This window comes from Salvia hispanica, chromosome 4 (genome assembly GCF_023119035.1).
Source record: "Salvia hispanica cultivar TCC Black 2014 chromosome 4, UniMelb_Shisp_WGS_1.0, whole genome shotgun sequence".
Taxonomy (NCBI): domain Eukaryota; kingdom Viridiplantae; phylum Streptophyta; class Magnoliopsida; order Lamiales; family Lamiaceae; genus Salvia; species Salvia hispanica.
Window position 1 is genome coordinate 25850184 of NC_062968.1, and position 27791 is coordinate 25877974.

Below are 27791 nucleotides of genomic sequence, written 5' to 3' on the forward strand. Positions count from 1 at the left end.
AATATTTCTCCCCTTTTCCCCCATTTTTTCTTTCAAGGCCAAACAAATATAATTCCCAAATCAAGATTTTTCCAACAAGGCTACAATCAACCAATTCTTGAATTTATATTAAGCTAAACTGTTGAAACAAACACTTACAACTGAAAATGCTACAAATTTTACAATGGGGGGAGAAATTATACATGCAGTACAATTGCAGAAGCTAAATGTTACATTTTGAAATAAATCACCCTCAACTCCCACTGCTTCAATAAGGCAAGAACCACAAGATCCCTCATCTCCCATCTAAACTACTAACCAACGTTATTCCCGGGGACGCGCCAGCCAGAGGGAGCTCAGGGCCCGGAGACGGGAGAAGTAGTCGCTGATAGCCAAGAGAGCTCGGGCTGACTGACGAGTTGTTAGTATCCGGTGCATTTGTTGGAGAGTTTGCTGCCGCAGATTATCCGCCTGCAACCAAGATTTTCCCGTTCGTAACGTTACATTGTATGACGGATAATCAAATACCTTTTCTAGAAGGGGAAAAAAAAAAAAAAAACTTTTTCGTGTGCATACAGATGTACGGTGCACCCCCCGACCTAAATTTGATCGAGGTTCATCGAAATTCTATATTAGGTTTTCGTAGTCCTCAATTAAAGTTTTGATATACTCCCTTCGTCGGCAATGTGTCCCATTTTTTCCATTTCAGTCAGTCCGCCATCACAAGCCTCATTTACTATACTTAGTAAGTGGGTCCCACGTACCACTGTCTCTTTCAGTATAAAACTAATCCTGATATAAAAAGTGGGACCCACATTTCACTAACTTTTTACACGTACGTTGCACATATTGCCGGACGGAGAGAGTATTTAATGGAGGATGCACCGTGCATTCGAAGAGGCAAGAAGAACATGGTATTGCTACGAAAAACGCAAAAGCAAAGCGGTTGCTAACCTGGCGAATGAAGCCCTCGAGAGTTCCCAACTTGCCCATCGCCATCGCCATTTGACCCATGTAGTTGGCAACGTTTCCAGACGAGCCCGTTGGAGCGAGGGAACCAGCTAATGTCTCGGCCAACGACTGCTGCAGCGCTTCCATTCCTTGAGACAGAGCGTCTTCGGCTTGCTGAGACGACTGCTGCAAGTTGTTGATAGCTAATAACTGCTGCTCAGTCAATGGCTCTAACTGATTAATTAGAAGCTGCATCAGAAAAAAAAAAAAAAAAAACAATCAAAAATTAAATATAATAACCAGAAATCAAATGAATCAAGAAACTTAAAATGATAGGCTGTGACTAAACCTTGAGAAGTTCGGACGAGCGGAAGCCGCCTAGCCAGAGGAAGCATCGCTCAGCAGGCGTCTTCCACATGCCCGACAAGATGTGGAAGACGTCGGTCTTTGCAGCATCACCTTTTATCCGAAAGATGTCGTCATAATGTGACACAATGCCGTCGACGATTATGCGGAGCTCACCATCGCCCGCGTGAGAATTGACAGCACCTCTAAGCTCGTTAATCCGCTTGTTGTGCTCCTCCAGCCACCTCGCGTACTCAACATCAAAGGCCATGGCACCTACAAGCGGATATTCATGGATGTCAATGTCGCTGGCTATAAAGAATTCTCATTTTTCGGATTTGATGCAACAAATTATCGATTTTGACTCTTCTTTAATTATTAAGGTCAGACAGAAAGTTCCCACATTCAAAAGATAGAAGCGTGTAACCTTTTTCCTCTTCAAAAACTGAATTGAACGAAAAACCATTCTTTTATAAGTAACGAAAGTAGACAAGCCAAAATGAGAGGTTCGTACCGTTTCCACCATTCGATTGAGATTGTTCTCCCGAGCTTGAAATAAATATCCCCTTCAGAAAAGGGAAAAAAAACATCTTTCACTAAATTGAGAAACAAAACAGAGGAAACGGGAATTACATATTTGTACAAAGAATGCAGCAAGAAACCTGCTGCCTAGCTCGTTGAAGCTCTTGCTCGAGTTGTGTCAACTTCATTCTGCTGCTTTCTAGCTGTTGAACATAGGCCTGTATCACAAATGCAGAAGCAAGTTACAAATAAAGTTGGGCAACATCGAAGTAGCGATGAATCATATGGAAAAGCACCTCTCAAGAATCGTACAATATTTTGCGGGTGAGTGTCATCAAACAATTTCCGAGTAAAGGGAAAAGGAACAAATGAAATTATCACCCTAAGAATCCATGATCCATCTAAGGCACTTTTACTGACAAAGGAACAAACTTGTTCCAAAGTCGAGGGTTTTTGAAGTGAAACATAAGTTGGAAGCATTTTTTAAAAAATGCTGAGAGTTGGCGTCACAGACAATAGTAAACCCACACTTAACTATACTCTGTAGATTATCCTCATTCATTATAATATTAGGCTTCTTTAGCACAACTTTAAGAATGCTACTTGCAGGCTCACTATTCGATACTAATGAGGAATTCCCCTAGATTGACCAAATTTGCTGTTAATAAATTTTTCACTGTTCGGGAAAAATAATTTCGTTAGCAGACAGCACCAGCATCTGTCCGTCGACTGCTATTAATAAGTACTCAATAACCTGTATATGCACAATGCCCGGAAAACAAGAATTCTACAACAATATATCACATGAAAGAACGGACTCTCTAAGGAACACACGACAGATGAATAACCAAGATTTTCTAAACATCTTAAGTCTTGTGGTATTTCACTAGATCTTAAGCAGTCCCCTTATTAAGGTAAATCGACTTCAAATTTAGAAAAATACTAGTGCTAGATAAGAATTGACAATTTACAAACTACTAGAGCTGTAACTTGATACTACTATTCAAGATGGAGCAACTAAAGAGTGACATTATGTTATCGATTTAAAGTAAAAAAGGATTTGTCAAAAGTACCAAGAAACCAACCTTTTTTCTCAAGCGGCTTTTCCTTGCAGCTTCCCGATTTTGAGCAAGCCTACGGAGAGTCTACAGAAGGTAGTGGCAGTTACACATCTGGATCAAATAAAAAAACACACGTGGGAAAAAAATTGGAAGAGTTCAAGAACCTTTTGATCTCTCGACTTATCACTTCCATCGGAAGCACCTATTCCCTGTAGTTGATCTCTCAACTAATCACAGTGGTTTATTGGTTAGAAGAATGTAAGCATAAGGCATCAAAAATAAATTGAAAGACACAAACTGCATTATGGCTGATTAGTACTACCATTTTTTCTTCCGTATCAGCATCAGTAGACGTATCCGTCCTAGGACTGGCATCTTCCATATTCGACACTCGAAAATCTCCAAAATCAACGCTTCAAGCTGAGACCCGTACATGCATCACTGCTGGGAACGAGAGCATTCAGTAATCAATGTCGCGTAGATCCTCTTCACTTATATACAACAAGAAGAATTATAAAAAGATCGCCGAGCAACTAAATCAGCAACCTTAACTGACTGTTAAGCCCTGAATTAGCAACATCAAAAACAAATTCTTGAAAATGACTCTGTTCTTGAAATATTTTACTAATTTTTTTAAGAATTTATTCCTCTCCTTAGCAAAGAACAAATTCGGAATCCCCATCTTTTGAGGGAAACTATTATTATCTTGAAATTAACCATAATCAGAGGAAAAAAGCTTGGTAGAGTGCTACTGATTTTAACTAGCATTCGAATCTTAACACTATTCCACAGCTAAAAAATTGATGCTTTTCTAAGAAATAAACTGATATACACACACATATACATACAAAAGCAAGCAGATATGAGCATATCAACATAAACTCGGATCTCATTCGCATTAGCAAAATTCTACAATCTTGTGCAAAACACCGATTTTCAAGCTTAATAATCCAAAATCACTACTTTTCTGAGCTTGCAGTTCATTTTGCCTCAATCCCACCAAAACCCAAAAGCCCATTAATCGAGCCGCGGCAGGAAATGGAAAAATTTGAAGGAAAAAAGGAAAAAGATTCAACCTTTATTACCTCGCGCCGCAGAGATTGGAAGTCCTGTTGACAAAAAAAGAGTTCCCCAATCTGGGAAGAAAGAAAGTGGCGAAAGAAAGGAATGAAATCAAAGGGAATGAAGTGTGTGTGTGTTTGGAGAGAGAAATTGCTACAACCCAGTTTTGACTTTGAGTCTCTTTTTCCCTTTCTTGATTTATTTCACTCTTTATATGGGGATTGGGTGAAGTTTCGATGAGGCTTCTCATGGGATTTTTGTTTTTACATTAATAAAGGAAAGGTGTATTGATTCATGGTTAAACTAGAATCGTTGATTTGACCAAAATTTAACCGGATACCGAGTTTGTGAGTTAGATTTTAAGTTACCGTCCACATTAATGAAATCGAATATTGATGATTAACCGTCAATTTTAAAAGTTGGTTCCTCCAAGCTATTCGCCAGAAGATCGGCGATTTTATGCCGATTTACATTTCTCAAATCACGTGCAATTCTCGTATTCACAGGAAATCATTTTAATGTACACATCTAGTCTCGTGCTTACCACGAATTCAGTGGCTCTTTATATGTGTTGGTGCTAAATTCGTCGTTACATTAACCATAAATTCCATGCCATCTTATGGTTGAACTAGATTAGTTTTTTTTTATCTAAACTTAACTGACGACTCCAATTCTAGAATAGGGTTGATGGGGTTTCTGTTCGCACAACTGTCAATTTAAAACATCAGTTCCTTGAGGTGCAAGGTAGGTGGTCTGAGTAGACTTTTCGTCATAATATCATAGGTTCTCATGAAAATAGAAGAAATGCAAGAGCCCATAGTTTACAATTAGCTCTCGTATATCTTCTATTTTAACGTATAATTGTAAACATGTAGTTTAAAATTCACAATTATTTTAAAATTTATTTATAAATACATAAATATTGCATTTAAAAATAAATATCAATGCATATATTTTTTCTTTTACTTATACTCATTGTTCTATATTTAATTGTGAACCAGAATCATCGGTTATCGATTCGATTCAAAATCAAAACCACCAATTACCTTGGTAGCAAGATTTAGAATCATCTTAGTCAAAAATAATGTAGATGATGATTAAGAGGATATAGTTGTTCATATCCCAAAAATATTAAAAATTAAGAATCTATTAATAGTGTGGATAAGTTCGTAGTCAAATGTGTGGACTTTTTGAATTTATTTTGATTCCATTTTTAATGTCATGTGAATCAGCAGCCGCTGTCATTGTTGCCTTTCAAATGAAATTTTGTTGAGTTTGTGTTAATGAATTATTTTTCAGGAAATGACATTCAATGTTTGAAAATGAATAGTAGAGGTTATTTTTTGAAAAAAAGTATTCCAATCATGTATATGTAGTAATGAAAAAGTTGGAAGGCAATGCTCAAAATGATATATAAGTCCAAAATTTAGAGTTTTATATTCCAATATATTTGAGAAAAACGATTTTTTTGACACAATATCTCTCTATGTCATACTGCTTTTATTTTTTTTCATAATTATATTTTATGTTAAAATTAATATATGGAGTACATATGAAGCGCAATTTTGGATAACTATAAATCAATAGAAATGAATTAATCATATGTTACTTGTCTTATGTTAGTATCACGCTCGTTTAATGTACGTTTAGCGTTGTTTATTTTATTTTATATATTTAATTCGATTCTAATACATTAAAAAATGTTATTGTCATTTGTAATTTTATATTTTTCATCAAAATTAAAGTTCAATTTAATTCAACACTCTTATCGAAAAAATTAATACGCAAATCAAATTCGTATACTGACCTTATATTCTGTTTGTGGAATAGTATAATTTTTAATGTGTTCGAGACAATTTGAATTAAAAAAATCAATTATAATAATAGTTTATTTTGATTAGATTCTTAGAAAATAGTAAGAAGAAGATTTTCAAAACTACAAAATTACAAATTAGTACTATAGCAAATTCATTATGTCTAAATCATAAATGCAACCATCCATTGTTAAAAATATAACCAATGCTCTATATCATGAAATACTGTCAGCAATGTGCAATTTCTTAGAGCCATCAATCTAAAATATATAGGAAGTAAATCTTGAAAAAATCGAAATATCACGCTTTAAATGGAAAGCCTCTTTATACCTTTTTCAGACAAGAGTAGTTCCCAATAGAAACCAAAAGATCATTCAAAACCAATGAGGATTAAGTGTACTTAATCCAACAAAAATGAAGTCAAATTTTTTTAAAGAGAGAGAAACCTTATGTGTTGACTATATGCCGAAATATATGAATGATTCAACGTGTAAGAAAATTTAGACCTTTTCCTTATTTGCAATATGATATAAAAATGTACTGTCCTACCTAAAATCCAATTTATACAGAAGTAAAATAGTAGAAAAAAATTGCACCACAAATCGCAATGATCAAAACTAACATTAAGTTCTTGAAATCAGGAATTAGTAGAATTTTCATCTTTGTTCGAAGATATGTAACACGAAGGATGACAAGGTACAAAAATAATAAAAACAGTATTGGTAACGGTCTAGTGGTTAAGTGGATGTTCGGGGACCAAAGTTCTCGGGTTCGAATTCCACCAAAACATTTATCGGTGTGAATGGGGCAGAAATGTGGGTTTTATTGAATGTGCATCGAAAGTAGTGGATACTTTTGTGAACTGAAAAATGGTAAAACATGTAGATCAAGCAAGATTCATGGCACTTAGGTATGACAAAAAAAAACCGAAATAAAAGGACAACAATTTCGAAATTCCAAATACTAACTAGCAAGAACCAAATGCTCAGGACATAAGTGTGGTTAAGACATACCAAAAGAGAAGCAAATATGCTAACTGCCTTCAAACATTAGTACCACATGTGAGAGAGAGAATGAGAAAGAGAGTTGTTCACCAAGAAAGGCCCATGAACTCGAAAACCGAGCATAACATACCAGTTTCCAGAGAGGGCTAATAAACACCAACAGAAAGAGAGTTCATTACTGAACGGGCTAATAAACAGATAATCAACGAAAAATGCGTAAATTATCAAATGCTAGTAAAAATAAAAAATGCTAAAAGGATATGTGAATTTCAATTTCTACTGCAGAATTTACATACACATTGATGTATGTATTGTATGTGGTCGTACAACAACAACAACAACAACATATTGAAGCTCACCAAGTCTGAACAATTTCCCTAGTTTTGAAACATCACGAGCCAAGATGTTCTTTCAAGCCTCAATTTCAAAATATAGCTTTTCATGGATTAGAACAATTCTTCATGAGTAAAGTTGAAGTGAGGAGTATCGTCTCACCAAAAGTCTTCTTCTCTGTCAACTTATGGAATTTTTTACTTAGCACCTAATTTGTCAATATACTAACACACTCATTGCAGCAACTATGAATATGATACAGAAAACTTGCCGGTTTGTCAGTTGAAGATAAATTTTACAGCGCTGACTGTGCTTTAAACTCGCCTCCACCAGCTGCTAGATGAATTTGACATAAATTATTGTGCCTGGTCAATGCCATGAAAAGAGGAAGGGTTGCATCTGCAGCAACCAAAACGAACAAATAAGTAAAATAGTGTGATGAGAAATCCTCAGATAATACTACAGTTGCTAATCATGATATAGTTACTGGTTTGAATCTTGACAGACAATTTTCTTAGTAACTAGGAAAAGGGATGCAAGCTTAATATCCAATTCAAAAGTGCGTCAGGTTGGCATGGGAATATCAGAAATAACATGAAGAAAACATAATTTAACAGAGTTAAAAGCATAAGCTATGGATTCCATACCTGGTCCCATCAACCACCATTTTATACAGCAATCGTTCTCTCTTCAAATTTGCAGGAGATCTTGCCTGCTTTACCAAGGCTAGAAGGAGAAGTCACTAGGAATAGATTAGAGACCACACGACACGAGTACATAACCCCATTGGAACACTTTCAGAGGCATTTAATACCTCAGCACAATGTTCCGCATGCCACTACATTACCCATAGCCTGATTATATCACGTCACTGTTTCACTCAAGTAACACCGACTAGATCTAAAACTAACAGTATTAGAACTTCTCCATCTCCATGAATAAAAATCAACGACCATCCAAATGTTTCTAGTGTAAGATATGCATTAGTGACAGTCAAATTCTGGCATGATAAAATATTCCTCAAACTTTCTGGAATAAGACGCATCAATAATGGTGGCAGATGAGGGCCGGTTGCTCGGATAGACATCAATGCGATATCAATACTGAAACAGTTTAGATATTTGAACTAGTCGCTTAAATCTCTTGGCATCCCTTTTGGTGCCTAATCGGGTGAGACCCTGAATAACATTCTTTTCATCTGACTTCAGTACTTTCACACCTGATCTAATGCAAGATAGCAAGAGTTGAGCAGCCAAACGATACCTCCTTTGTTTGCAAAGGTTGTTCACCAAGGAAGAGTAAGTACACGAATCCCTCATATCTGACGCGTAAAAAACTTGCAGTGCATAATCTATGTAGCCAGCTTTGCAGAGACCGTTAATAAAACAATTAGAAGCAACTAGGCAATTGAATCCCATAGTTTTCATGTGGTCAAGATGCCTTTCAGCAACATCAAAATTGCCAGCCTTGCAAAGCCCGTCAATCAAGATGGTATGGGTATAAATATCACAATCCAGTCCCCTCGATTCAGCCACACCCAACAAGTTGTAGGCCTTCTCAAGTTTGCCTTCCTTAATATGCCAATTAATTAAGGTGTTGTACGACGCTATGTCAAGATCATACCCGATCTTAATCATGTGTGCGATGCATCTTTCAGCAGCTAGTCTTCTACCCGACTTAACCAAAGCAGCAACAATTGTACAGCAGGAAAACAAATCATACGCATACCCTCTGCTCTTCATCTCGAAAAATATTTGAAGCCCTTCCTTATAACGTCTACTCCCAAAGAAGCACTTCATAGCTGTGGTGTAAGTAATAGCATTTGGTGCAATACCCAATTCCCTGATCTCCTCGAAAAGTCTAATTATACCCTTCCACCTCTTCAACTTGCATAAAGCATTCATAAGAATGTTGTATGTCACTATCTGCGGGACATATCCTTGACGCTGCAAATCCCTAAATAACATCAAAGCATCCTTGATGCACCCGTTCTTGCAAAGTCCATTAATTAGGATGTTATATGTGGCCTGACAAGGAGTGATATTCTTCAAAAGAATTTCCCTGAAAATCCTATATGCCTCGTCTGGCTTTCCCATTTTGAAAAAGCAATGCATCAACGTGTTATAACTCCATACATCAGGAACTATTCCCCTGCCGAGCATCTCATTGAGCATATTAAGACAGCAAGCTAACGAGCCCTGCCTGGTGGCACCAGCCATCAAAGAATTATAGGTAATAAGATTCGGATTTATCCCAGCTTCCTTCATTCGGTGAATGACATGGTAGCCTGCATCGAACCCAACAACTTGACAATACCCCGTTATCAAAATGTTGTAGGTCACCACATCCGGTAGCACTCCCAGTCTTATTCCATCAATTAAAGCAGCTTCAGCCTTCTCCAATTGCCTGGTTCTACAAAGGGAAGCTACGGATATATTCAACAACTTAGTCGATAGTCCGAGGCACATTCTCCTCATCACAGCCGATATCAGAAGCCCATACCTTCCACAGAGGAAAAACAAGAGTCACATAACCATTCTAACATCCATCTCCCCCTGTTCAAAAAGGCAAAAAAAGAACAAACGCGCTTCTCTTCCCAGCTCACAATAACCATATCTTCGACATACTCATACGCGGCACAAACAAATGGTTTGTTTCATCATATAACCAATCACAATTAGCACTATATCTGCAGCTCAACAGGAAGCAAAAAACAACAATAAGAAAATTGTTCAGTTTGAAGCAATTAGAGGCGATAAATAGCCCTAGCATTAGCATATTGAATCGAAACTAGGGCTTGAACAATCCAAAATATACATTTCTAGCGGCATTCTATCACTTATCAGTCATTCATTTAACCAAATTTGTAAACATTTACACGAATTATTGAACATGAAACCTAACCATACAAGCTAAGAAAAAAAAAATCAAACCCTAGAGCATTGTCTTGGAATTTCTACATTGTTGATTTCCCAGCAAGTTAACACTTCAGAAACCGAATTCATGCTTTTTATGCGTCAAATGCAGCTCAAAATCAATGAAAAGGAAAATGAAGAAGAAATTCGGTTTGAATTATACCCGGAGAAAATCAGCCGGCGGCATCTCAGTTTGATTCTGCCTCCATTTAGAGAGAGAGACGATTGAATTTGAATCGATAGGTCTAAGCAGTCGAGAGGAAGAGGATCCTCTCTTCCTTGTTTAATTTCCTATTTTATTTTAACTAATTTATGTATTCATAAATTATTCATCTTCATAAATCATTAATTATATAAATGCATTTTGAATCTATATATGAATATTATTAATGTATGCATATAGTATCGATGATTTAATTTTTTATCGAAAATGTTATTTATAATAATTGAACATAAATTGATTAATATTTTGAAAATGTTCACATATGAAGTACTAATTAAAAGTTAAAATAGCTGAGGTATAATCTAAAACATATTTTTTTCCTCCATAATAAATGTGAAACAATTACGTAGATTAGGCATTCACATTGTGTGACTTTATTTTTTAATATCACTAGCTAGTTATAATTCACCTTTACTAAGCTTCTTATTTTAAAGAAAAATATGTTTCACAATTTAATTTGCTATTTGACCTTGATGATACTTTCTTTGCCAATTAAATATCTACCTAGAATAGTATTTTAATAGAGATAATGTTATTAGGGTGTCAAAATGGATATTGGGTATTGGATACCTGATATCTAAACCCGAAATATCAGGCAATTGGATATCCGATATCCAATTTTTCGGGTTTCGGGATCGGGTTCGGGTTCGGGTATAGGATTTTTGGATTATTGGGTATCGGACAACCCAATACCCAATCGGGTATACTGAAATTACCCGATTTTTCTAATTTTATTTATTCTATTATTTAAATAATTAAATTTTAGTACTCCGTTTTTTTTCTCTTAACTTTGAACTACTTCAAGTTTATATCAAATTTCGAATTACAAGTTGTATTTCTAAAAGTTTGTAGTAGTTAGTTTTCTTAAAAAAATAATTTTAAAAAAATCTAAAATTGGGACTGGATACTCGAGTCGGGTATCCAGGTACCCGAAATAATTTTCGTATCGGGTATCGGGTATTAGATTTTGAGAAATTCGGAATCGGGTACCTGAAATTTTTAAATCAGATATCCGCGGGTACTCAATTTGACAAGCCTAAATGTTATTTTTAGTGTTGTACGCTCTTTAATTCACTATTTGACCTTAATGAGATACTTTCTTAATTAATTAAATATCTACCTAATAATTTATTAAAGCTCATGTAAATCCTTGACAAAGTTTCAATTTTTCACAACTTATCTCATGATAGTCAAAATGAAACATTTTTCACAAATCAAATACTATGACCTAAAATTGCAAAAAAACTAAAACTTTGTGTAATAAATTTTTTGAAAAGTATAGAAGAGATCATAACATGGCCAAATTTTGTGATTTTTGAAGACGAACTCGTATAGATGGCAATGGGAAAATAAATTATCTACATTTTCACATACTATAATGCCATTTTTGTACAAATAGTTTAGTTTTACTTGTGTTCTTTCATAGTCTAATTTTCTTATATTTTCTTATTACACGTTAAGCTTATGACAACAATGTCACATTAAACAAAGCATTCCAGTTAAACCGAATAATCTAATTAAGGCATGTTTATAAGTCTAAACAAATTTGTATGTATACTTTCATTTTAGCATAAACCCACCACTAATCCAAAAAAATTAGTTTAATTGAGGTGTGCTTTTGTGTTTCATCTCTTCTCTTAATTTCTCTCACTAAAAATGCAGAAATACACTCTCGATTATGCATTGGTGCCGCTTGGGCTGCTGGTGATGGCGGCGTATCACGCGTGGCTCCTCCGCCGCGTAATCCGCCATCCCGACACCACCGTCATCGGGATCAACGCCGCCAACCGCCGCCTCTGGATCCGTGCCATGATGGAGGTTTTTCTGTCATTCTCTCTCTTACTTTTTTTTATGTTAAAAAAGGATTAATAAATGTTTCTCATTCATGAGACTGAAAAAATGTCTTATCGACTGAGTTGTGCAGGATCCAATGAAAAACGGGATCCTGTCGGTCCAGACACTGCGGAACAACATAATGGCGTCGACGGTTTTGGCGTCGACGGCGATCATGCTGAGCTCGGTGATGGCGGTGCTGATGTCGGGCGGAGGCTGCGGGCGGCGGCCGGTCGCGGCGGTGTACGGGGACAACAGTAAGCTGGGGTCGTCGATAAAGTTCTTCTCGATCCTCGTGTGCTTCCTGTGCGCGTTCCTATTGAACGTGCAGTCGATCAGGTAATAGTAGTGTTAGGAATCCATGTCATCATCTAATAACGTAATAATAGTAGTGTTAGGAATTGAAGTCATCATCTGATGATATGTAAATCGTTGTGTGCCTTTCAGGTACTACAGCCACGCGAGCGTGCTGATCAACGTGCCGAGGAGGCGGGGGCGGAGCAACGAGAAGGAGTGCCCGGTGACGGAGGAGTACGTGTGGAGGGTGGTGAACAGGGGAAGCTATTTCTGGTCGATGGGCTTACATGCTTTCTACTTGTCTTTGCCATTGTTTCTTTGGATTTTTGGGCCCATTCATATGTTTGTGTCCAGTGTTGTACTTGTGTTTTTGCTTCATTTTCTTGATGTGGCCGCGGATATCGGGACTGTCGTCGCTCCTCAGGAGGACGAGGAGGAGGCGGAGGAGGACGAGGAGAGTCCTCATGTTTGATGGGTTTTTTTTGTCTGATTATAAATACATCGATCATAGTTTTTATTTTCTCCTCTCTCTCTCTCTTCCAACTGAGTAAGTAAGCAAAAACACAAATGTATGCGTTCTCGAATCCAGATAATCACAGAGCTTTTACATAGCAATTCAAATACTACAAGATAATTTGACGATTTTAATTTAAAATACATTCACCGCCTTCATTTGTTTTCTATTCCTCTTTCAGTATCTTTAGTCGAGGTTGTTGTCCTAATTTCTAATGAGACTAAATCTTAAAATCACGAAACACAAATGCAAAAAAATACTAAGATTTTATAAAGAATTTTGTTTGTGCGTGTAGTTTTTTCGAATTTGAATTTTTGCATAAGAATTCACACACAATTTTATAAAAATATATAAAACTCCGACCAACTTTAAGCCAATAAGTCACATATAAAAATGTTACAAGACTGAAGAGTCATTGGATAATTCCTAACTATATATTTAATCTATGTCTATGTTATTTCAAGATAGTGGTTTGGTAAATCTGAAATGACAAAATGACAAAAAGATTTATCATCATCATCTTTTGTATTTTCTACTTTTTTTTCGTTATTCAAATATCTATGTAGAAATATTTCTACTACATTTAACTAACTAACTATCTTTATTGTTAAAGCAAAGTTGCATTAGTTTTCAGTCAACTTTTGTAATTTTCTTAAAGCAATTTGTTGCTTAAATTATCTTCTCATAATAAATAGTAAATAATTCACGTATATAGAAAATAAGAAAGATCAGTTCATTTGAAAAAGATTGTTTATTCTTTAAAAAAGAATTTTAGTTAAAGAACAAAAACTTTACCTAAATATAGAAGTGTTTATTTCATTAAGTAAAGAACAAGGGACCAATAATTTAAGCTATGTTTAATTTCGAGCCATGACGTAATGCATATTTTATTGATTATTTAAATTCTTTTTCTAATTCTAGACTTAGCAAGTGTGTCATTCTATCTTATACTGTTGAGCTGCTTATTGTGTGGTAAATTGGTTTAATCCCCAATTTAATTATATTTTATCAAAAACAATATATGTAAACTACTAGGAGTTGAGCTATCACTAAAATTACTTTTTGTTAGAACCGAAATAATTTCCTGAGAGTATAAAGTTATTTGATTCATTGTGAAATTAATTTTATTATAAATATTTGTCTAACAAGAAAATACACTCAATATATAGCTCTTCAGGTTAAAAATAATCCTCCATTGTCACTATAATTAAGATTTCTCATATGAACATTTTCTAACTTGTTTACTCTTTCTTTAGTGTCATTTTCAATTTTCATGAAAAGTATAGTGTTTCATTTTAGGATATAGTTTCTTAGATTTATATCCTTTGTTCACACTCAATATTTGCAAACACACTCATCCCTAATTACTTTTACTTTACTATTTTCTAATATCTTTTCTGAAAATATGTATCTTTTCAAATTTTTTCCATATAAAATTAAAAATCAAATGAAATGAGGATATGGAAATAGGTAGCCCGGAATATGTAATTCAGCCCAAGGATTAAAAGAGCCTTCCTTGCAGCCCGGCCCAATTAAGTCTAACTCAAAGCCCAAGCGAAAACCAATACTGGCATACTGCTGAAGATTAAGCCCGTTATAATATTACTAAGATAATTATTTCTTGCAGTAATGATTCATAAAATCATAATTTAGGCAAAATTTTGATATTTTCCCACAGACTTAAAACTTGGTCGCTAATATCATAAACTTAGGGTTCTGGTACAGTTTCAACATTTCCGGTACCAAAGCCGACAGTTACAACCATGAACATGTTTACTTGTATCTACTATGAACCAAAGCCGACAGTTACAAAAACAATCAACAACACTTGTTCAAGTGGAACACATTAATGTTCCACAAGAATGAACAAGCATATTTTCTTGATCAACAACCCTAGGTGCAAAACATTCAATCCCAACACCAAAAAAAAACATCAATGGATCCCGGGGACGATCGTCCCGTCTCCCTTCGATTTTCCATCAACTTCATCATCATCCTTCACAGCTTTCACGATCAACAGAACCAGCAACGGATAACTTATCGTCATCAGTGCCCAGTTCGTCGCTAGCTCGTTCACATACGGGATGTTGTGCGAGTCGATCTGCCACGCCACAGCCGCCCCCGCGCTCTGCACGCCCTTATAGAACCCCGTAAACCTACAAACAAAAAAACATCAATAAGCCATCATCATGACCCCAAAAAACCGTCATCGGGATTCGAGAAAATCAACCTGCTAAGAATCTCAGTGTCATCAGCCAATGCCCCAATCACCCAATACACCATGCTCTGAAACATGGCATCAAGCAAACCATAGCAGAAATACAACACAAAAGGCCCAGCAAAATCACTCCCACTCTTGAAATCGAGCAGCCGGATACGCTTCAGAAGCACGTCGCTCCGGTCATAACCGAGCTGATTCGCCAGCCCCCCGCCCCAAATAGCCGTCCCCGCCACCGCAACGACCGCGACGCCCAACAGCCCCCGGGCCCGCCGACTCCGGAAACTAAAATCCATCACATAACCAATCAAGACAGAGCCAATCATCTGAGCACCCCAGTAAAAGACATTGTTCAAACCCCTTGTCCTAAGATTGAATAATGCCCCATTCACATTGTTGAATTGGTAATTATAGAAGAAGTTGCTGCCCCAAGAAGCAGGCACCATTAGAAGCATCCTCCAGTCGAGAAACAGCCGGGAAATCGCCCGAGCCTCGACCCCCACGCTCGAGTACTTGATGTTCGTGCACCTCGACCCGTCGTCACGAACGACACGGCTCGGGTGGAGAATGGAGAGAGATAGCAAAGTCCCAATTGTCATAAAGACCATGAAGCCAATGTAGGTGCCATCATTGACTGATCTTGCCTCAGTTCTATGGAAATTCATTGCAAATGGAATTAGGCCTCCAATCACTCCACCTAAATTGAAAATGCTCCAAAACAAGGCAATGTAGGTACCTGATACATAAATGTATGAAACAGAGAGAGTTTAGGGAATAATGCTCGTTAAATACTGTCAAAGACTCCACACATATTTATAACACGTGGGAATACAAAGTATCAAATCAATATATAGAAATAAATAGTACTAACATTTGTGTATTTCTCTTCTTATTAACTCTACAATATCAAGTGATTGAGTTCATTAGTATGGGGATCGGAAGACAACCGCTTCGAGCACCGAAAGAACCGGAAGGAGGACAGGCTATTCACATTTTATTTTATGATCAGAGAGCAGTGGTAATTCTGAAGATTCACCAGGGAAAAATAGAGATGTTTCCTAAGTAACTCATAATATGTGGAAGTATTAACGTAATTTCATAGATTTGTTCGGTCTGAATGCTAGTCAATTTCTCTCTATTTTAATAGACTCAATAACTCAACCCTAAATCTGTGTCATTCAAGAATTTGGTCATCTTGATTGAAACGAAGAGAGCAATAACTAACAAAGATAAGACTAATCAGTATAGACAAGATGGAATAGAAAGCTAAACAGTGTGAATTCTAAAAATTTCCGGTGGAAAAAAGGAGATGTGTCCTACATGGTCCATATATGTGGGAAAAAAAGGGAGATGTTTCCTACATTATCCATATATGTGGAAGTATCAACCTAATTTCATAGAGCCATTTTGTCTGAATGCTAGTCAATTACCTTTTCTCTCTCTATTTTTATAAACTCAACAACTCAACCCAAAATCTCATGTCATTTAACAATGAGACTGCGGAGTAACAAAGATAAATTATTTTAGACAAGGTGGAATAGAAAGCTAAGCATTGGGAATTCCAAAAATTCCTCGAGGAAGAGTAGAGATGTTTCCTACGTTATTCATGGTATGCAGAAGTATCGACCTAATTTCATAGAGCCATTCAATCCGAATGCTAGTTAGTTCTGACATCTCGTGTCAATGAGACTAGGAGTAATAAAGATGAATTATTTTAGACAAAGTGGAATAGAAAGCTAAGCATTGGGAATTCCAAAAATTTCTCGAGGAAAAGTAGAGATGTTTCGGCCGTTATCCATGGTATGTGGAAGCATCGACCTAATTTCATAGAGCCATTCAATCTGAACGCTAGTCAGTTCTAAAATCTCGTGTCATTTAATAATAAAGATAAAGTATATTAGATGATGTGGAATAGATATCCGTGTCAGACCAGTACCTTTTCGGTCGTGGGGCGGGTAGGAGGTCATGATGGCCCCTTGCGCGGTCCACAGGAGGCCGGCGCCGATCCCGAGAAGGGCGCCGGCGGCGATGGCAAAGGCCTGGTGCTGGTAGTGGTTGTAGTAGAGGAAGGAGCCGGCGTAGAGGACGTAGGTGGAGCAGCCGCAGACGAGGGTGAGCTTGGGGCCGAGGATGTTGTAGATTCCGCCGCCGAGGACGCCGAAGACGGCGAAGGTGGTGTAGAGGGCGGTGTTGGCGTTGTTGGCGGCGGTGGGGTCCACCTGGCCGCCGGCGCCCATGCCGGAGAGGGCGTTGAACATGCCGGGGCAGCAGAAGCACACGAATCCGATCAGGATCACCTGGACTAGAGGGGAATTGTGGCGGAGGAGGGAGGGTTTCACGGCGGTTTCCGGCGGGAGGTTGCCGGATTCTTGATCTCCGGCGCCCATTGGGAAAAAGATTGGATTTTTAGAGGTGGGAGGGAAAAGGGGTGTGTGGAAATGGGGATTTAAACTGAGGATTTTTCAATTTTGTGATTTGCTAAGTTGGGATTTGATTGATTGAGATTGAGAATGATGAATTTATTTATTACAGTGAAGCAGCAACTGCCAAATGGAGAGATTGGGGAAGTCGTCGTTGCTGTGAAAACAATAAATTTTAAGAGTTCATTTTTTATTGCAATTCTTGATGTTGTAATGGTTTTTGTGTCTTGGATTTGAGTGAAATTGCAGGCTGGTAATAGTTGTGAATATTCTATTTATGCAGGTGAATCTTTTGTAGGGATTTTCACTTTATTGGAAGATTCCCTTAAAACATATTTTGTTGTTCATGCATTGGTTGATTTGTTCTATATTGTTGGTTCATAGTTGACTAAATAATACTCCTTCCCTCGTTAAGACGCATTGTCTCATTTTTCTATTTTAATTTATCTGCAATTATTACATAAGTATACATTCTATTAATTCCTTTCATTTATTATACATTTTTTAAATTTTATGCTGAATAAAAGTGGAACGCATATTATTGGACGGAGATAATAATGATAGTAATTATAATAATAATAATATAAGGGAGGTTATGTTGGAATTTGTTTGTGTAATTATGTTTCACATTTTTAGAAACTACATTAATCATAAACAATGATGTTTCCTTTAAATATTTTATGTGTATGGTATATTCAATAATGTCTTTTATGTTAAGATTTTGTATAACATCTTTTAAATCATTGTTGATCATACACAGATCAATGGCTCAAGGCTCAAGCTCCAGATAGCTTTTTTTAGTTCACACTTCACATGGGTGCAAATATTTAATTATTCATCAAATATGAAATTAAAAACCTTGGAAAATTACTTAAGACCTGTATATGGAAATGACAATCCTTACGAGTTACAAGACAAGTAAATCTTCACTCGTAATAGTATGAAAATGAAGTATAACGACACAAAAGCATAAAACAATCATTCACTTTCAGTAATAGAAAAAAAATTCAGTATCGTCTTAATTGATGGAGAGAAATGTACAATCAACTCTTCTTAAAGAATATCATTTTCAATATAATTGTCCACCAAGAATGACTTTTCGGGCCATGATAGGCAATAGAGTAGACATTTATCACTAAATACAAAAATAATTTCAGTATGCTAGTCAATAATTTATTAAGACGTTTACGTAGAAGAAAATGAATTATTTTGGCGTCAACGCTAAGTATATTGGGAATACTAACAAATTAGTAACGGCCGGCAAAGAATAATATGATCGAAGTTATTCATAGGAACGATAACTTTTATTCATAACAGAATTAGTAGTATTATTTTATAACTTTCGTTTACAATAACAATAATTCATTCTTAAAGTACGTGACCATAAACAGCTCACAAATTTTTTACCAATCAAGAAAATGGAATCTTACGTTTGGACCACTCAAGACCAAATGCAGCCAAGAGAATGCGACGGGAATTTATTGCAGAGAAAGGGAAAGAATTAGAAAAAAATGAAATACTATTATTACTATTGTTGCTTTACCAATGAGATTAAAAATTTAACCCGTGCATTATTAAGCAACGAGAAGTAAAAATAACATCATAATAATGCAACCGATAAACAAAGAGAAGAAAATGAAAATGTGTACTTGAATTAAAAGGTTCGATTGTCAAATAAATCACTATTTTCACCTTTTACTATTTTCATACAATAAACATCATTATCGAAACGACATGGTTCGAGGAAGAAATCTCGCCTGAAAATATTCTAGTGTCACGACGAGCAAGCAACAATGCAGTAAAATCGACATGATTACCAATCAACGAAGAAATTTTAAAAGACGAGTACGATTTACATGCCTAAGAGAAGATTAATATATATTGAAAATTGGCCAATTATTTTTCTAAAATTTTGGTGCTGCCTAGTTAAAAGATGATATGATTGCAATATACTTTATGCAAAAAAAATAGCTATCAGTTCATTAGCTTTCTCAAAAGGAAACAGTCAGTTAAGAATGGAACCTCGAAGCTACGACGCCCTCTCTTTCAATTCTTGTTCTCCGTGCTTTGTAGTGTGAAAACAGGTGCACTCAAGCGCTTGTCGCCCTCAGGGTTAGGTGTCGGGGAACTCTTGGCATCAAGCTCCAAATGTGAATTAGTGTCTTCTGTTTCAGCTTTCGATCCTGAACTCTCAGTTGGCCGGGTGCCAAGCTGATCACCAATCATGTTCTTGTATATCGAAAAGGCTTGGGCCATCATGCTGGCAGGTTGGCCGTGATCCGAGGGTAGTAACATAGTTGTCCCCTTGAAGAATCGTATGAAAGAATGAACTCGATAAAACAATCATTTCTAAGTTGACGATTTAATACTATTACACTAAGCTATAGATCTTTCGAACTTACCTTCTTTGCAAGCTGACCGAAGGCCTGAATATATTGCTCGGCAACTCTTAAACTTGCTGCCTGCAAACGCGATGCATTAAGGCCAGAAATTTCGATCATGCGTAGCAGAATAGCTTTCTTACAATCCAGATAATGTGTGTATGTGTGTCTCAAGGTGTGTGTAAATGGTCCGTAAAGAAGACAACTTCACCTCCAAACCACCATGTTCCTTGAGGGCTTTTGATACCACAGCAATCCCTTCTGCAGTTGCTTGTGATCGAGCACGAATAGCTTCTGCTTCTCCTGATATAGCAAAAATATTAAGGGATAAGCATATTTCAGGGACTAAATTTTTAACATGAAGCACCTAACATTATAAAAATTCATTTTTTGGCATAAAATATCAATTTAGTAAGTAATCATTCGAAATTGTAGGACCAACTGAAAAGAACAAACACGAATTAGATAACTGACCTCGAGCTCTGTTTATCTGGTCCATGTTCGCAGCTTCAGATTGAAGGATCACAGAGGTTTTCTTTCCCTCTGCTATATTAATATTTGACTGCTTTTCTCCTGTGTAAGATCAGACAATTAATCTCATGAATGGAAAGAAGCGTCTTGAATTTCTTACATAGTACTTATATGCTAACACCATGAGTTGGCATGCAATTATTCATTATTGGCCATATAAGAGTGATACTTTCTTTTACCTCTTTCAGACGTATTAATTGGAATAAATCAATTAAACAAAATCATTTCATGTCAAGAAAATTTGCAAATCAATAAATCCATCACTTCCGAGCTTGATATGGCATTACTACAGCTTGCAAATCAATAAAGTACCTTCGGATTCTAAAACCTGAGCTCTCCTCTTGCGCTCTGCTTCAGCTTGCATCTCCATGGCAGCCTTCACTCCTCGTGGAGGAGATATATCCCCTAATTTGGTAAAAAGGACCCCGGAAAATGAATAAGATGCAGCAGAAACTTGAAGGATTATTTGCAACTACAACCTTATACATTTCTTCTAATAAAATCTACCCACTTATTTCATATCGAAGGCATTGTAAACCCCAATTTCTCGCAGCTTCATTGATGGAAATCTGCACCACACACATTTAGAATAGTCAGTACACTATGTGCGTAAGATGCAAGCCAAATCAACTCCAGTTCTTGGTTATATGCAAAAATGCAGATGAATACACAAGTACACAACTGCATTAATGAGAAACAGATCTGAGTTATTCAAATCCCATAACTAACTTAATCTAGCTCACCGGGTCTTGCTTTAAAAAACATTTAAGAATAGATGAGTGCAGGGTAGTACTGAGTACGTACAAACAAGGTAGTAGAGTTGACAACATGTTATCAGCTGTTCAATGTAATTTTCACAAGTAATGATACTACATGGTACCGTAAGAAGCATAAACCATCACATTAGGACAGCAAAGCCAAAGATCCTCATTCTCCTACTAAACAAAAGAAGCAGAAATTAAAGACCAGTTATTAATATAGCTCACCACTATCTTCTCGTTGAGAGTATCTCTTTCCTCAAAGGTCTTGTCAAGTGTGATCTTACCTAGCTCACTTCGCATAGTAGTCTGCGCAAGCTGAATCACAGCAAACAATGGATTCTCAACCCCATATGATGCCAACTTTGGGTCCACTATCTGCAATTTTTTAAAAGGAAATAGACTGTGAAGTTGTGAACAGTTCATAAACTCGATCATAATGTTCATGAGCATGTCAAATAACAAGACACAAAATCGTATGCCTACATGCCTTGACGTAGAGGACTCCGTCAATTAGAATGCTGACATTGTCCTTGGTAATAGCAGATTGATCAGGAATAGGAATTGCCTCTTCTTTTAGTGAATGCACATAAGCAATTCTGTCAACCATTGGAACCAGCAAGTGAATTCCAGGAGGCAAAGTCTTCAAATACTTCCCAAATCTCTCAATAACATATGCCTTCTTCTCTGGTACAATACGAACTCCCCAATTTATGGGCGGTGTGGTTTCATACCTTCATCAGAATTTACCACAACACTTTATCAAACTGCCTAAAACTTTCTATTGAATATTAAATCGATTTAGTCATAGGTGATACTCAGCACGAGCAATATCAACCAACATAGAGCGACAGGATAATAGAATTCATACCAGATGGATAAAAATCATTAGAAGAAGACGAAAATCCAAGACAGTAAATCATAAATGTCGCATAAATATCGTACAGTGGTTTAGCAGCAGCTACAAATAAATAGATGAGAATGCATATCGAACAAACAAATAAAGTAAATACAGCATAACGAAATGTAAAAGGGAAAATCTACAGTAATTACATAGAGCGACAGGAATAGGACTAATTCATATCAACCAACATAGAGCAACTGGAATATACTATACTTCATATCAGATAGATAAAATCATTAGAAGATGAAGAAAATCCAAGACGAAGTAAATCGCAAATGTCGCATAAACATCGCACGGTGATTTAGCAGCAGCTAGCAATAAATAGATGAGAATGCGCAACAAATGAAGTTAACGAGCTACAGAAGAACGGAATGTGAGAGGGAAAATCTACAATAATTACATAAAATGCCATCAGAATTCAGAAATACTACCTCATGTCGGGGTCGCGCAAATGACGAATGTGGCGGACGGTCGAAAAGCGAGAGGTCGGAGAGCTGAGAAGGCGCGGAGGAGCGGTGGCGATTCCGCGTGAATCGATCGCCGATCGGAGGTACCTCGCGGCGCAGAGTTTGTTGAGAGAGTTGGATTTGATGATATTCATCTTAGAATTGGAAATCTGAGTGAATTGATTTGCGATGTTAATCGGCAAAAGCCCTTAGCTAAACCCAGAAATGGCTTGTCGAACAAGAGAGATAGAGAGACTCCTTGTCGACAAAGAGAGAACAAAATTTGATGGAGAGAAATTGTACACATATGAGTTATGACATAGCCACGTAGTACTATATGTGGTGTTCGATTTACAAGAGTGTATCCGGGATCAAATTTGTAGTGTATTTGGTTCATGAGATTCAATCTAGATGATAATCATAGATAATTAGTCATACCTAAACACATGACTAAACTAATCTCAAAACTCAATCCTAGATTATATTTTGATATTATTTTAGACTTTTATGCCCGGCGGCGGGCAGTCAGCGCCCGGTCGGCGGCGCCCGGGGGGGGTATGCCCCGGATGCGACGGCCGAAGGATGATGGGGATGATGTGGCGGGGGCGGGATGCCGGGGGTCAGCGGGGGGGACAGGCCGTATATCGGCCCTCGCTTGATTTTTTGCCGAGCTTCGTCTCACACGTCGATCCCGGTGGAAGCCGCGAGTTCGCACGCGATGACCTTACTGTCATTGCATGATATGGTGGATCGATCTCGGGGATCGGATACTCCGTTCCGGCCGGGCGGGCCGCGCCGAAGAAGAAGACGAGGGGGAAGGCGGGCCGGTCGGCGAGTCATCGCAGCCCGCGGTCGACGGCACCCCGGCCGGAGGAAGTGGACGGAGGATGAGTACGCCGGGGTGGCCGGGGGTGGTTGGAGGTGTGCGACGATCCGTGCGGTTGCGAACAACCCCGGCGGATCGTCATTTATGTGGCGAAGATCGGAGGCTGCTTTATAGGAGGCCTTTGCGCCGCCACGGGAAGGACTTCGGCGGGGAGGAGGTCCGGAAGGGGTGGGAACGCACCGGGCCGCGGTGGGCCGTTTGCGAATTTATGCGCCCAACGCCCTCCGTCGGCTCGGTGATAGTGGGCGAGAATGAGGACGAGCGCCGGAGGATCGTCGGGTCGGTTCACCTTGGGCTGGGAAGTATAGGGAGTTCACCTTAAGGAGTGCTTCTTGTTCTTTGAAGGACTCAGAAGTTCGAATGAGGTGCGACGGCCCATTTGGGTGGCCCGAAAAAGCGACGGCCCGAACTATAGCGGCGACCTCTGGCCCGAAGCGGCAGCAAGCGGATCCCGACCTCCCCAGGATCTTCGAGGAGGTTTCCATCCCCTCCTTCATTTGCCGAGTCGCCCCCGCCGGTTGGACATGAAGCGGGCGCAACGGGGTGCCGAGGGCGGATCCCTATCGCCCGCGAGGTCTAGTCCTCCGTCCTCGCCACCCGCCACATTTGCTCGAGTACGAAGGCTCCATTCGCGTAACCATACGGAATCGGATGTACAAGGTCTTGCAAGTGGAGGACCGCCCGCCCGACCACGGAGAAGATGTTTCTTCGCGAGATGCTCGAGAGCATGCGGGTTGATTTGGAAATCGCGAGGCTGCACGGCTAACGGGTTGGCGACGTGGGCTCGAGATACCACGGTGTGTTGGCCCGTGAGCGGCGGGGAGCGACGGCAGACGGCGACGAGGAGATAGAGAGTGGCGGGGCTCGTGTGTTGAAGCCCTTTTTTTTAAAAAAAAATCATGTACTTTTTTTTAAAAATCTTTGTAATTTTTTTTAATGGAATGGATTATTTTTCCCGTATATGTCTCGTAAATTTAATTCCGTATTTTAATCGTAATTTTAATTCCGTAAATGTAGTATATTTTGAATTATTTTTATTACTGGCCTATGTTTGGCCTAAATCTGATGTGGCAGGTGGATTTTTTAATGTTGCTGACGTGGCAGGGGAGAGAATGGCTGGCCTATTGCTGGCCTATGCACCATTGGAGATGCTCTTATTTTGGAAACCGAACACCACCTAAATATATAAAAATAAATAAAGTTTGCTCAATTTCAATAATCAATTTATGCACGAAGATCACACTATATGCACATTGCATCTCTAGGATCAATTAGGTTGTTAGTTGGATTTCATCTAATTATCGAGAATTCGAGCCATCAGTGAAGAATTGTGCTAAATGCTTAGGTGGCGTTCGGTTGCCATAACTAATTATCACGAGACTATTCATCTATGATTAAGTCGTGAGATTATTTTAGTTGGAGGGGGAAGGCTATGATTAATTATCATGTGACTATCCATCTAGGATTAAATTGTAGGGTTCAATCTTATGAACCAAACATGATACAAATTTAATCATGGGATTTAATTTTGGCAACCGAACACCTTACATGTTTGGGGTTTAGAGGCCGGATATGATCTTCATAATCTATAGTATTTCATGTTTAGCATCAATAGTTAATTTTGTTCTAATAAATTTTAGATAATATGGTGATTAGAAAGGTTGTTGCTTTAGAATTAGTACTTTTTCTAGCTTTAAATGAGACTCAACTAATTTTACGATCCTAATTTTTAAGCATTAATTTGATAAGGGCTAAATACATTTTCAAGCAATTTATACAAATTTTTAAACAAGTGTTTGTATACAAAAATTTTCAAGCAATTTACATTACGCTCATATGGTGTTTTAGAATACTTTTTGTAACGCTAAACAAGTGTTAAGAATTAACAAACCTATATAGCTTATTTTTAATTCTACAAAACAATTTACGTATGTAGCACTTTTTACAAAATAATATAGCTATAGCTTAGTATTATTCGTAAAAATTGGATTTCACATAGGAGTATTTGTATACAAAAATATTATGAGACGTTATTTGAATGAAGCACAAGAGTAGGCACTGCATAACCCTGTAGTGCTGCTGTAGGGGAAGAGTGAAACGGGTCGGGTGGTAGGCAGGTCGGGCAACGGTGTCTCCGAATTCAAATACCCCACCACTTCCTCCATGCTCGGCCTCCCTCTATTCTCATTCAACGTGCACATCAACCCGACATCCATGACCCGAACCGCTTGATCCGGGTTGACGCTCCGATCCACTAGCTTGGCCTTCTCGCCGCTCTCATGCAACGCCCACGCCAAATCCAGCAACCCGGTCTCCCTGCCCCGACCCGACACAGCCTCCATCATCAGAACCCCAAACTCAAAAATATCCACTTTCTGGCTAACCATCGCCTCGAACCGAGCCGACGCCTCACCCAGCGACAACACGAACCCGAAGTCCCCTAATACTGCCCTAAAGCTCACATCAATGAACACACTACTAGCCTTAACCACCTTGAATCGCCGCGTCCAAGGCACTACCCCGAACCCAAACAACCACTTGTCCAGACTCCCATTTCCGATAAACTCGTATAATACTATAGTTTCTTGATTATCAAAGCACCATCCCCTTACAGGAACTATATTCGGATGCCTGATTTTACCTGTGCCAAATAAAATAAAAATAAAATGATATTTTTGTTTCTAAAATTCCATCTATAATAATACTACTCCGTATTTGATATGAGTATAAAGTGACCTATCGTTTTAACTTCCTCCATCATTCTCCGACGAACCGGGATTACAACCTCCCTCGAAAACCGCTTCACCACCACATTGGATCCATTCAACAAGCTCCCTTTATAAGTAACACTATTCCTATCACTGCCAAGAACTTGGGATTCACCAAATCTTCTTGTGGCTGAGTGAATCTCAGCAAGGCTGAACTTCCGGGCCCGGTTCGGAGGTACGGGCCGCTTCTTTTCCTTGCCTACGACCGCCATCTCGTCCGAGAATTCGTAACTCTCCCCCTTTTTTCGATTGAAGAACAAGCTGATCATGATCATCAGCACGAGAGCAACGGCGGCGACGAAGATATAGAAACTGCTCGGGGTTTTGCTCGGAATGTTGCCGTCGTCTCCGACCATTATCTTGCTCGCGCAGCTCTCCGGCGAGGGGACCCGGAGGCGAGCCCGGGTGGCGGAGCTGAAGTTCCAAGAGCAAACACTGTGGATTTGAGGGTGGCTGTCGTCGCCGGTGGAGCCGGAGAATCCTATAAACATGTATTCGTTCAAATAAGGTGAGAGATCAATGTTGTTGAAAAATACTGTGTTTTCGGGCCGGGCTTTTTCATCGGACAAGCCCGGCCCGATGAAAATGGACAAGGACTTGTTGGTTCCGTCGTAGGTTATCGAGGCCCGGTGGAGCTCGCCGTCGTTGAGGCGGACGCCAAAGGCGGAGGAGGCGTTGGCGGAGGCGGCGGAGACGATGCTGCCGAGGTTGACGCCGACGTGGTTGTCGCTCGGGTCGCCGAACTCGGGGTTCATGCGGGTGTCAAGCTCGACGGCGACGACCTTGAGGTCGTCCTCGCACGCGTCGTTGAGCATGCCGAGCCACGGGCCGGGCCGGCCCGTGGTGAGCTCGTCCGGAGCGATGACGAAGCTCAGGCCCCCGGACGTGGGGCCCCGGATGCGGAAGGAGAAGGTGGTCTCGAAGGAGGCCGGGAGGCAGGAGCTCGGGTCGAAGAGGCGGACGGGGGAGGCGTAGATGGCCCGGCCCGCGGAGGAGTGGGGGTTTTCGGGGTCGGGGATTTGGATGCAGCCCGCTTGGGGAGGGATGGCGGCGCTGCCTAAGAGGGTGATGTCTTGGTTGATGTTGTTCGGGCCGAAGGTGGGGAAGGAGAGGCTCTTTTTGAGGGTGATTTCGGGGCCGGGCTTGTGGTTGTTGTGGGAGGATTGGGCTAGGATTGTGGAGGATAGGATGATTGATATGAAGAGATGTAACATGATTCAAGAAATTAATCGAACAAGAAGAAGAAGAGGATGATTTTGCATTTACATGGCCATGTGATAGGATTGAGGAAGAGACGTATGTATGGTGTTTTACTAGTGTGGTCCTATTCCTATCAATAATTTGGTAGCGATAAGTGTCAATATCAAATCAAGCCTGGTCGAAACAATATAAGAGAAAAAATCATACTCCAGAATTTCATAAATCGGTGCATGAAGTTCTGATTTATTTGCACTTATCTCACAAAGGACATTCCTGATGGAATTGTATCTGAATTCTGATACAAAAGCCGAAACATTATATTGTAGTAGTAGATGTCACTCTCGATGAGTTAAACGATATCGTCTGTTCATAAAGAGAACAAGATCATTTGGTTGATAATCATTAACAATATAAGTTTCACACATA

The 27791-nt window shown here is 38.8% G+C and overlaps 6 protein-coding genes across 12 annotated transcripts; 1 reads left to right on the plus strand and 5 right to left on the minus strand.

Annotated features, from left to right (window-relative positions):
• Positions 1–81: 81 nt before the first annotated feature.
• LOC125223254 (transcription factor TGA2.2-like) lies at positions 82–4120 on the minus strand. Of its 4 annotated transcripts, none has more exons than XM_048126323.1 (9): positions 3944–4120; positions 3181–3299; positions 3023–3085; positions 2883–2942; positions 1938–2015; positions 1790–1841; positions 1280–1551; positions 934–1179; positions 82–450 (listed from the first exon to the last, which is right to left on the minus strand). In XM_048126323.1, the coding sequence occupies exons 2-9, from the start codon at positions 3238–3240 to the stop codon at positions 304–306; spliced, it is 978 nt and encodes a 325-aa protein (XP_047982280.1). In that variant the 5' UTR covers positions 3241–3299; positions 3944–4120; the 3' UTR covers positions 82–303. The 4 variants fall into 4 exon arrangements, with proteins under 4 accessions (XP_047982280.1, XP_047982281.1, XP_047982278.1 ...); XM_048126324.1 differs by having other exon boundaries at positions 3181–3302; XM_048126321.1 differs by having other exon boundaries at positions 3935–4120.
• A 2879-nt stretch (positions 4121–6999) lies between these two features.
• Positions 7000–10265, minus strand: LOC125219194 (putative pentatricopeptide repeat-containing protein At4g17915). 3 transcript variants are annotated; one of them, XM_048121104.1, is made up of 4 exons: positions 10150–10265; positions 7886–9760; positions 7719–7797; positions 7000–7470 (listed from the first exon to the last, which is right to left on the minus strand). In XM_048121104.1, exon 2 carries the CDS (start codon positions 9546–9548, stop codon positions 8169–8171), a length of 1380 nt encoding a protein of 459 aa, XP_047977061.1. In that variant the 5' UTR covers positions 9549–9760; positions 10150–10265; the 3' UTR covers positions 7000–7470; positions 7719–7797; positions 7886–8168. The 3 variants fall into 3 exon arrangements, with proteins under 3 accessions (XP_047977061.1, XP_047977059.1, XP_047977060.1); XM_048121102.1 differs by having other exon boundaries at positions 7719–9760; XM_048121103.1 differs by having other exon boundaries at positions 7719–9573; positions 10150–10251.
• Positions 10266–11830: 1565 nt separating this feature from the next.
• On the plus strand, positions 11831–12860 carry LOC125217677. The gene is made up of 3 exons (XM_048119196.1): positions 11831–12027; positions 12134–12381; positions 12490–12860. The coding sequence occupies exons 1-3, from the start codon at positions 11866–11868 to the stop codon at positions 12809–12811; spliced, it is 732 nt and encodes a 243-aa protein (XP_047975153.1). The 5' UTR covers positions 11831–11865; the 3' UTR covers positions 12812–12860.
• Positions 12861–14530: 1670 nt separating this feature from the next.
• Positions 14531–17729, minus strand: LOC125221863 (UNC93-like protein 1). Its single transcript, XM_048124172.1, has 3 exons — positions 17008–17729; positions 15084–15807; positions 14531–15009 (listed from the first exon to the last, which is right to left on the minus strand). Exons 1-3 carry the CDS (start codon positions 17456–17458, stop codon positions 14787–14789), a joined length of 1398 nt encoding a protein of 465 aa, XP_047980129.1. The 5' UTR covers positions 17459–17729; the 3' UTR covers positions 14531–14786.
• A 1394-nt stretch (positions 17730–19123) lies between these two features.
• On the minus strand, positions 19124–22795 carry LOC125221864 (stomatin-like protein 2, mitochondrial). Of its 2 annotated transcripts, XM_048124174.1 has the most exons (10): positions 22497–22795; positions 21652–21895; positions 21390–21539; positions 20915–20972; positions 20716–20808; positions 20347–20445; positions 20084–20175; positions 19894–19953; positions 19514–19795; positions 19124–19248 (listed from the first exon to the last, which is right to left on the minus strand). In XM_048124174.1, the coding sequence occupies exons 1-9, from the start codon at positions 22664–22666 to the stop codon at positions 19538–19540; spliced, it is 1224 nt and encodes a 407-aa protein (XP_047980131.1). In that variant the 5' UTR covers positions 22667–22795; the 3' UTR covers positions 19124–19248; positions 19514–19537. The 2 variants fall into 2 exon arrangements, with proteins under 2 accessions (XP_047980131.1, XP_047980130.1); XM_048124173.1 differs by lacking the exon at positions 19124–19248 and having other exon boundaries at positions 19343–19795; positions 22497–22794.
• A 2557-nt stretch (positions 22796–25352) lies between these two features.
• Positions 25353–27569, minus strand: LOC125222520 (probable L-type lectin-domain containing receptor kinase S.7). Its single transcript, XM_048125181.1, has 2 exons — positions 26134–27569; positions 25353–26038 (listed from the first exon to the last, which is right to left on the minus strand). The coding sequence occupies exons 1-2, from the start codon at positions 27377–27379 to the stop codon at positions 25428–25430; spliced, it is 1857 nt and encodes a 618-aa protein (XP_047981138.1). The 5' UTR covers positions 27380–27569; the 3' UTR covers positions 25353–25427.
• Positions 27570–27791: the final 222 nt, after the last annotated feature.